Below are 9828 nucleotides of genomic sequence, written 5' to 3'. Positions count from 1 at the left end.
TGACCATCCATCTGGACCATTATATTGTAGCGGACGGGGGGGACAACGCGACCACTGGAAGTGCCGCGGCCGGGAAGCGAAGCCGTGTCGCCCGCACCGCAGGCGGCATCGCTAACCGCTCGGCTAAAGGATCAGATTCGCCGGCCAGCGGCCAGCGTGTCTTCTTATCCATACACGTTATAATACGATCCTAATGGTCATGTTTACCACGCACGGTTGGGGACGCTCTCTGTAACCACTGCTGAATCTCTGGACTGGGTAGGAGGAGCAGTTTTGTTCGGGCAAACACAATCAAACGGGAGAAAAGGACCCAACATCTCGCCCCTGCTAAAACAGGTCGGACCGCCGGCGCTACAACCAGCAACCCAGCGGAGCAGTAATCCCGTGCGGCGTGTGACGCGTTACATTTGCTGCGTTGACGACGAGGGGGCGGGAACTGTTTCCAGCTCAGCCAATGGGGGGGCGAGCCGCCGCGCCTTTAAAGCGCTGCGTCATCACGCAGGGAGCGTCCTCCAGGGACCCTCGCACACGCGACAGGAAGCGGAAAAAAGAGGCCACGCTTCCGCTTACCGTTTACTTGTTTTTGTTTTGGCGACTTTACAAAAGGTTTAACCGAACCGGGAAACGTTGCGGGAATTTAAGTATGCGTTTTGTGGGACGGCAAAATGTTCCACCTGCGATCGATTAACCTTGTTAGTGTTGATAAAAAATAAATAAATGAAAATACTAGCTGGCAGCGAGCTAATTAGAAAGGAAACAAAAAATTAAAATTAAAAAAAGAGGGCCCACGCACAAGCTCTACAGGCATAACAAAGCTGTACTTTATTCTGTTAGGGAGCAGAGAAGAAAACCCATGTCAATATTACATATTAACATAATACATATTCATCTTAATGGTCTATTTATTCTCATAACATTGTAACATAATACATACTCATAATTCTTGGTTTTTTTTTCTTTTTCTCTCGTCTTATTAAATAGGAACAGAATAAATATTCACGTCTGAATTGGGCGCCCACGACCATTTCCAGCTCTATCCGGTGAACATTCAAGGAATCGATGCTTACTGAGAACCATGTTAATGGGACATTCCGGGCAGTCACATCCTTCAGCTTTCAACACGCACAAACACTCCTCACACAAACATACACACACACACACACACACACACACATCCATACATACAAACATACACAAACCTATATATTTACACACACTTACCCAATCTCTCACACAGCTCATGTGGTAACTGCGATCCTGCATTAGTTATCCCGACTCCTAATCATAGTTGCACATTATGGCCTGGGATGGGACTGACTGACTAGATGTTACACACCAACAATCCATACATGGTATCGTAGATATAACATGTCTGCATGATGAGGTGAAACAAAAAGAGCATATGGCTTTCTGCTGCCATGGTCTTATCCGGGTGTATCAACGGTATCGAAAAGGACATGTCCCTGAAATGAGATGTCATAAAAGAAGAGCTGTCTGTTGTTCACTGTTTGGGACAGAGGGAGAAGGCATACCGAGAGGCAAAGCTGGAGCAAAGGGTTAAAAGGCCTCACCAAATCCCTGTGTGTTTCTGAGGTGCATTCGGGTTGGAGTTAAGTTAGAACAGTGATTTTATTCTTTTAAAAGGATGGAGACTGATTTGCGATAGAGGTTAGAATTACATTTCATTTTACACGGAGCACCTTCAGGCATGAACGACATTGAATAGGACCACATGGAAAATGCTGTCTGTTCTACCCTTATTGCACATTTCAACTATGGTGAAAACTACTTTCACGATATACTTAAGTGCCTGCTGCTAATTCACTTCAATGATTTCCTGATTATCCTTTGCCTTGGGTGTTCCATTCAAACCGTACCGCTCAGGTCTGTGGGTGTTTGAGTGAACTTCAACAAATTTGGTCTTAGGAACTAAATATCACACTGTCTGCTGTCAGAATAGAAAGGAGGCAAATGGAGAAGGGTGGACAAATGAAAAGCCCACCTTAGAAACTGAACAAAAATGCAAAATCAAACACGTACAAAAAAAAACAAACAAAACAAAAAAAAAAACAAAAAAAACCATGCCTGAATCTTTTTGCGAACGATTATTGACACTTAAAATTCAGCTTTCAAACAGAGGACTGAAATGAGTGCTGTTCAAAGATTGAAGGTTTTTCTGCTTCCACTTAAAAAGAGAAAGTGAATGAAATACACCTCATTTTAAAACCCTTAAACACAAGCGTGGGTGAAATATTTACATCATATACTAATTAAATCAAGACAACAAGGGATTGCTATAGTCCATTTGTGACAAGCAGGCATCACAGATTTGAAGAGATAAACTCGGACCAGTCAGCAGCAGCTACAGGAGCTCCATTAAGCATCGGTGCTATCCACTGATGTGGGCTTCTGAAGGATTGTGATGAAGAAGCCCGAGGGAAGTTACAGGAAAAAGGAAATGAAAAAGTGCCGAAAATAAAGAGTCTAAAAAAATAAAGTTTTGTTAATTCTCTGCGCTTATAGTTTTTGTTTTGTTTTTTTCCCACCTCCCCGCTTTCGGTCCTTTCTTCAGCTTGAATACAATGGATGTTCTGAATGGAATTAAACCATGAAAGCGCTATGTACAATTTGGGCACACTAAGTTCGGCCAGCAGGGAGCATGATAGTTGGGTTTGTGAACAAACGGTTTAAGTTGTTGTTGGTGGTGGAAGTGGGGGGGTCAGTCCTGATGCACTGCAAGTATGGGCTGCCTGCAAATGGGGCAGGTGTTGTTTTCAGAGAGCCAGCGGTCAATGCAGTGGATGTGGAACTCGTGGGAACAGGGCAGGCGACGCAGCTTGTTGCCCTGGGCATACTCATTAATGCAGACGCTACATGCGCGACCCACCTCCCCTTCCAGGCTGGCCTGGCCATAGGTGCGTGTGGCCAGATTGTCAATCTGCTCTTTGGTCAGGCCACGAGGGTGTTCCTCATCTTCCTCATCATTCAGGAGGAAGAAATGTGCCAGCCGCAGAATTGGCAGAGTGCCGTTCTCTACCAGGTTGTTGGTGTCTCTACTCGCAGCACGGCCCTCAATTGGACTCACAATGCCTCCACCTAACCTGGCCTGACCCCCCTGGTCTTCTTCAAGGCCTACTAGTCCTACCCTCTCCTGATCCCCCCCACCTGCACCACCATGGCTGCCTGCATTTTCATTTCCATGAAGACGATAGGCTGGCCCAGTGGCTGTGTTGGCCCCATTGGCATCTGGGTGGCTGGCTGCTCCAGTCTCAGAGTCAGCCTCTGTCTCCATCAGGGAGCTGAGCTCTCCAAAACCGGTCATAATCTGGCGCAAGATGGAGCGTAAGGCTGTAGAATTGGGCTCTCCCAGCCCCGTCTCGCTGATGCGCCTCAGTGGAATCCGGATCGTGCTGACATAGGTGCGGATCCCAGCTCGCTCTGAGCGGGAGATGGTGCGTCTGAATCCACCACTATCACTTTCAAAGGTGACTGTATTTTCAGCAACCCGGGCACGGGAACGCGTCCTGCTGGCAATGCTGTCCCGGTCCCGGTTTTCCCCAGGCCGAATCCTTCTCACCTGTAGGTCCAACATGATGGTTGGATGTCGGCGTACTCCAGCGCCACCTGCCCCAGCCACATGCGATTCCCCCTCATGCTCTCCTGCCTCTGTGGCTGGCTCGGTGATAGCAGCAGGCTCAGTCACGGCCTCCCCTGTCTCCATGGAAACAGAGCTAGTTCCATTGTCTGGCTCAGTAAGGTGGACGTTAGAGCCACTGACACCACTGGTGGACAGCGGAGTGGAACTGGGGACAGGTGTTCTGTGAAGCGGGGAACGGCTTCGCCGAGACGAGCGTGATGAAGTCCCACCCCCAGCTCTACGGATTCGTCCGCGAGATCGAGTCCTACTGCTACGCGACTCCCTCCCCACTGAAGGTGCCTGGGAGCCATCCTGGGGCAACACATTCGGACAGTCCAGAGAGGCAGTCACCTCATCACGTCCGTGCTCTAATGCTGCATTCAGGGCCTGATGTTGCAAGGGGGTAGTTTGGTGATGAGGGGTAGAGGGAGCAACAGAAGGCGGTGGTGAAGAGGGCAAGGCCACACCCCTCCTTTGAACTGTGGCAGGGGGAACCACTGGTGTGGGAAGGGCTGGGGGACTTAGGGGAGGGGTGGTGGCACTGCTTCGTGTGCGACGTGTCTGGGCCCTTCTACTGAGGGCTGGGCGGGGAGAAGGGTATGGGGCCGGCCTTTGTGTATTATACGTTGAAGAACGGGGGTTGGGGAGGTAAGAAGCAGTACGTATAGAAGTTGAAGTTGTCGTCGGAGCTGCCATGGACAGCTCCGCAGGGTCTGAGGCGTCATTGTGCTCCCCCGGCTCAGGCTGCTCATGATTGATGTTGATCTCCAGGCTGAAGCGGAATTCTCCACTGTTAGGATTGGTCCGGCTGACGGCACGCCACGTCTGGTTGCCACTCTGCCCACTTCGAGTGGCATTTCCAGTACGTCTGAAAGTGTTCAGCCACTCTAGTAACGAGTCACCATTAGAGGTTTCTGCTCCTGGCTCTGTAGCCCCTGTAAGAACAATTACGGTTAACACAGTGAGTTAAATGTAAAAGTGACCTGTAAAAAATTTACATATTCTCCAAAAAAATAGTAGGCCTTTTTACACAGAGATACCGCAATAACATTGACATGAAGACTCGTGTTTATGCCAGCTTTTTTTCCCCCACTGAACCAAACAAAGGCAGCATAATCGTGCTCCAGTGTGCGATTTCCCATAACATGTCAGCGTTCCGGAAACAGAGACGTCACGTCGTATAACACAGTATGTAAATGGGGCCAGCTGTCCCTTTTACATAGACATGGATTCGGCTTTGTGACTACCTCTGCTGCTGGCTAAACACTGGAACAACAATGACTCCCATTCTGTCTTCGTACCTTTTACACAGAACGGTGAGGTGGCTTAATGGTGCAACATTCCTGCCTTGAAAAGGCTGTGTAAACAGCCTCACTAACTGTCCTTTTCTGAAAAGTGCTATACAAGTACAGATGACCAGAATGATTTTTACTATTATTATCATCATTATTATAAAATGTCATTACAAAAGCATCAGTTATTGGAGGGAAAGAATCTCTCTGTGGCACATTTGTTTCAAAGCTAGAACCACTGTCAGTAGGAAGTCGAGCAACTCACACCCACAGCTGCTTAAATTGTGCTTAAACTACATTTCACAACAATCTGTGTATAATGGAAAGCATTTTTGCAGTATTTGTTTTATCAGTATTTAAAAAACTTCACAAAATATATGACAGAGACAACAGAGAAGCTGTCACCTTTGTCAATTTTGTTGTCTCCTATTTTAGTCCTAAAGCCAAATGTTGATTTGAGGCATGTGCGAGGCAATCGTGTGCAAACCATCTTTGGTTGGCAGGCTGACCAATAAATGCAACAACAAAAATCAAACCTCAGCACATCATTGCTATCCCAAGGCAAGTTGATCAGAGCTGAAGGAAATGATGCATTCCACCACCATCCTTTTTTCCCCTACCTATCCCGGCTCCACCTCGTCTCCCACCGGCGCCTCTCTCTTCTCCCTCACCACTGCTGCCCTCCTGGTCTCCAGACTCGGTGGGCTGCGTGCGCTGTTCAGGACGGGGCTGAGATGACACACGCTCCTTCGCTCCATCAAGGCGTTGACGGAGCTCCTCCGCAGTTACCTCCCCTGTAAGACAACATGAAAGCTGTTATGCTCGGTTAGGTGAACAGGAGCCCTTCTGCGGCTCTGTGCATCTCAAACGACTGCGACGAAGGGGGTCCACAGAAAAGGGGCATGATGACTGTTGCAGCTAAGCCAGAACGAGTTCCTCCTCACCAGGGGTGCCGAGCAGGTTACTGTCTCTCATCAGGCGATATTCCTCTTCGCTCAGTTCATTAATGAAGTGATAGTAGGCTTCCTCCCGTCGAAGACGCTCCGCCTGCCTCCGCCGTTCGTCTCGCCCACCGGGAGGGTCCATCACCATGGAAAGCGCTGCCAGACAGAAGGGCAGGATGTCAGTCGGGTTAAAAGCATTGGGCTTCGTGCAACTTCCCCCACTTTGGCTTTACATTAAGCAGCCGCCAGAGATGAACTCTAACGTCACAGACACGGACACAAACAACGCTGCACAGGTAGACATGGTGTTCTGTCGTTTAAGCAGAAGGTGAAGGGACGAGACCAGCTGTTGCCAGAACTCCCTTCAGTGCAATCTAGACTCCACACTCCTGAGAATATCTACGTGTCATGCACAACCACGGTGGATTTAACTACCAGATAAGCGTGTTATAATATCAACTGTGCGGCCAACTGAAATATCTCATTAGTCCTCGCTGTGCAAAGGCTAATCTTATTTACAAGCCAGACTACGCCATCCATTTTGTACCGACAGACTCCGCCAGCAAGAGGTCGAGTACAACTAGACAAGGCTAGCAGAAGTCCACCAAGCAGAGCTAGCCTTCCGTCAGCCAGCCTCGGCCCTTAAATTGAACCCAAACGCATCGTGAGGTTAAGCCGCGGCAGCGTTTAGCGGGCACATTGCGACCGGCGTGCGCCACAGACACGGAGGCACCCCCCAGCACACGACGAGCTTGTCCCCGCTCGCTAGCGTTAGCCCGAGAGGCGACGGCGGCCGGCTAATCCACACACAGAAAGGCCATGTTTGAAGGAGGCTGAGGAAAAGGAGCGTCGAAAGCGACGCCGTCATCCTAGCCAGCCACCCAATCACCGGCCTAGGAGCGGTGATCGACGTGCCGAGTGGCCACGCGCTGCGTCGCGTAGGCGGGGCCCGGTGGTGGAAATAAATGGTGTCCGTCTCGGAGCAGGGGCGATGCGCGAAGGCAAACAAAGAATGTCCATTTTACCTCCTCGAATTCGCGGGCCCGCTGTCGCTTGCGCGTCCGCGTCGAAACGTCGGCTAGTTTCGCCGGCTTTCGACGACGCGGGCGGGTCACGCCGAGTGCGTGACACATCCGCGGCTAGCCGCGCGATAGCGGGACAAGCTCGGCCGACGTCAACCGCTAGCTCCCCGTCGACGCCGACGCTAGCTGTTAGCCGGCTAGCTAGCGAGCTAGGCTGGTGAATTCCTCGCCAGACCGCACCGGACGTCCGGTTTTAGAAAGCAGTTCGAACGAACGGCAAACAGAAACGCCGCCTCCGCGCTGGTTTGCCGTAGATGACAACGGGAATAAAGTGCGTTAAATACCTGACAAAGCAGCAGTAATATGGACGGTTTACGTTTCTCTCAGGGCTCTCTCTCTCTCTCTCTCTCTCGCTGTCTCTCTCTCAAACCAAGATGGGACCGACGGTGTTACATTACACTGACCGTCCGACATCTGAAATGCCTCGCTACATTGGTTCCTACCTAACGAGTCTCCAAAACACAATAAAGCCTCGGTGCCCGGAACGCTGGCTCGCGTGTCACACCAAAATCTGTCACCCCCCCCCCCCAACCCCAACCCCCCCAACCCGTCACATTTGGCGACCCTTCGAATAAAACACCCCTTCTTCGGTCAGAGAAAAGGTTAAATTTGGGCATAAAGTTCAAGATCGTTAATGAGGTGTCGGGTTGGAGACGGCGGATAATTAGATGTGCGTAGGATTAGCATCTGGGTGGCCGAAATAGGGCGTTTTAAAGGCAGGGTCACATAATCTGACGAATCAGATTTAGGTGTAACACTTGCCAGTCTGCCACTGGCAAGTGTTCCACCTAAATCTGATTCGTCACTTCTGTCATCAAATAATAATAAGTAGAACGATAGAGCAACAAACTGAAGGACATGTTTAGAATACATTTTATTTAACCATTGATGCTCTACCTTACATTTCGGTACAGGCCTTTAACATGGTACCACAATAATTGATTATACTCTGATGAAGATCTCTATACTATATATATATATATATATATATATATATATATATATATGTATATGTGTGTGTGTGTATGTGTGTGTGTGTGTGATTGCTTATGGCATGAAACAGGCTTGTAATGTCTCATAAAGAACGTTCTTGGCTCAGGGGATTGTTTTGCTCCTTGTTTGTTGAGCACTTCCCCTACCATTGAGTGTTTCTTTTAACAAAGTTATATCTATATCTATATATCTATATCTATATATATATCTATATATATATAGATATATATATATATATATCGTTTTTTTCGGAAACCGCCAATGGTGTTGATAAAAGTGCTCAACAAATGAGGAGAATAATATATATATATATGTGTGTGTGTGTGTGTGTGTGTGTGTGTGTGTGTGTGTGTGTGTGTGTGTTGGAATCCGTACTGACAGTAAAGGCTCGTCAGGCTATATGGTTATACTTCTTTTACAATCGTTTCCAGTGCATTTGGCCGTCGATCACGCCTGTTTTCATTGCTCAGCCAGGCATTTCTCTAACAACGTCTAATGTTTTGATGCATTGATCCCATATTTTTTTGAATCCTCTGAGCATTTTACTCGTGACCATGTTGCAGTTGGATCAGGGACAACGATTTTTCTCTTTAAATCTATATTGTGGCGAATTCGGGGAACAACGCAACCACAGGAACTGTCGCGGCCGGGAAGCGAACCCGTGTCGCCCGCACCGAAGGGGACATCGCTAACCGCTCGACTAAAGAGTCAGACCCGCCAGCCAGCGGCCAGCGTGTCTATTTATCCATGCACGTTACAATATATAGTCAAATTACTCGAGTTTTTTTATGCTAAATCCCGATTATGATACGGTTTCTTCATTTCACCCTTATCCTTAATGGTAAGATGTTTTAACAACTCGACGCTTCAGACACTTGAGTCTGTGTCCCTTTAGACCCAAAGCAAATGTGTTTCTCCTGATTCGGAGGACTCCTGTGACTTCGTCGGCACAGGCATAAGAGGTGCAATTATTTCCGGGCAACAACACGAAAGACGGGGGAACACGTGTTCCATCACCCCGCCGTCTCTTTCCCCTCCTCGCGGATCCAATCCCACGTGGTCTCATCCCCGTCTCGCCGAAGTCCTCCTCGACTCGCGAGTCCGTCCGCACGTCCTGGAGAGACTTTCCACAAGTTTATCGCTGATTTTGTCTTTTCCGATTTTCACCTTTACTATAAGAATGTTATTTTTGGTTTTCATAATTTTAATCACAAAGACGGCGATGCATTCTTTCTTATAAATATGCTGTAAACTACTAGTAAGACACGTTAGCCCTTAGCTAACGGGTCTGCTGACCCTTTAGCCGAGCGGTTAGTGATGTCGCCTCGTGGTGCGGTACACGTCGTATCGAATCCCGCACCGGTCAAAAAATAACCGGTTACAACGCTTTTATTTTTAGCCAAGTTTCATATACATAAATGTAAATTGTCCAACAGAAAGCCTCAACTCTTTGCACTTAAAAAAGAAGTTGAACAACATATAAGGACGACCTCCACCTCAAAAAACACCAAGGCTTTAAAAACTATCAACATCTGCAAATCTCTGAATCTGTTTACATAAAAATATGATCTCGCCTTTATTTACTCATTTTTTTTCTGTTATCTATTTTTCATAATTTACTTTCTCTTTTGTGTCTTTATTGGTTTTTTTTGTCTTCAATCTATTGTTTTTGTGGCGTCTCGTGCGTGTCTATTTTGCTCTGTTTGAACGTATTCGAAGTGGCAATAAAGTAAGAAGAAGAGAAAAAAAGAGTCCGTCCGCCCGCACGACAGTTCACGACAGTGCCGTGCGCCGATACGCCCGTCGCACCTCCGGTGAGACACCGGCTGAGAAACGCAGCAAGAAGAGAAAGGAATACCCCCCCACCCCTCGCCCACCCA

General features: G+C 48.2%; 1 protein-coding gene across 1 annotated transcript; it reads right to left on the bottom strand.

Annotated features, from left to right (window-relative positions):
• Positions 1 to 806: 806 nt before the first annotated feature.
• On the bottom strand, positions 807 to 7290 carry rnf6 (ring finger protein (C3H2C3 type) 6). Its single transcript, XM_056299525.1, has 4 exons — positions 7240 to 7290; positions 5874 to 6029; positions 5550 to 5723; positions 807 to 4572 (listed from the first exon to the last, which is right to left on the bottom strand). The coding sequence occupies exons 2-4, from the start codon at positions 6019 to 6021 to the stop codon at positions 2720 to 2722; spliced, it is 2175 nt and encodes a 724-aa protein (XP_056155500.1). The 5' UTR covers positions 6022 to 6029; positions 7240 to 7290; the 3' UTR covers positions 807 to 2719.
• Positions 7291 to 9828: the final 2538 nt, after the last annotated feature.

The sequence above is a fragment of the Lampris incognitus genome, chromosome 19 (assembly GCF_029633865.1).
Source record: "Lampris incognitus isolate fLamInc1 chromosome 19, fLamInc1.hap2, whole genome shotgun sequence".
In the NCBI taxonomy this organism is placed as follows: Eukaryota; Metazoa; Chordata; class Actinopteri; order Lampriformes; family Lampridae; genus Lampris; species Lampris incognitus.
This window is presented reverse-complemented; position numbering and strand designations above follow the sequence as displayed.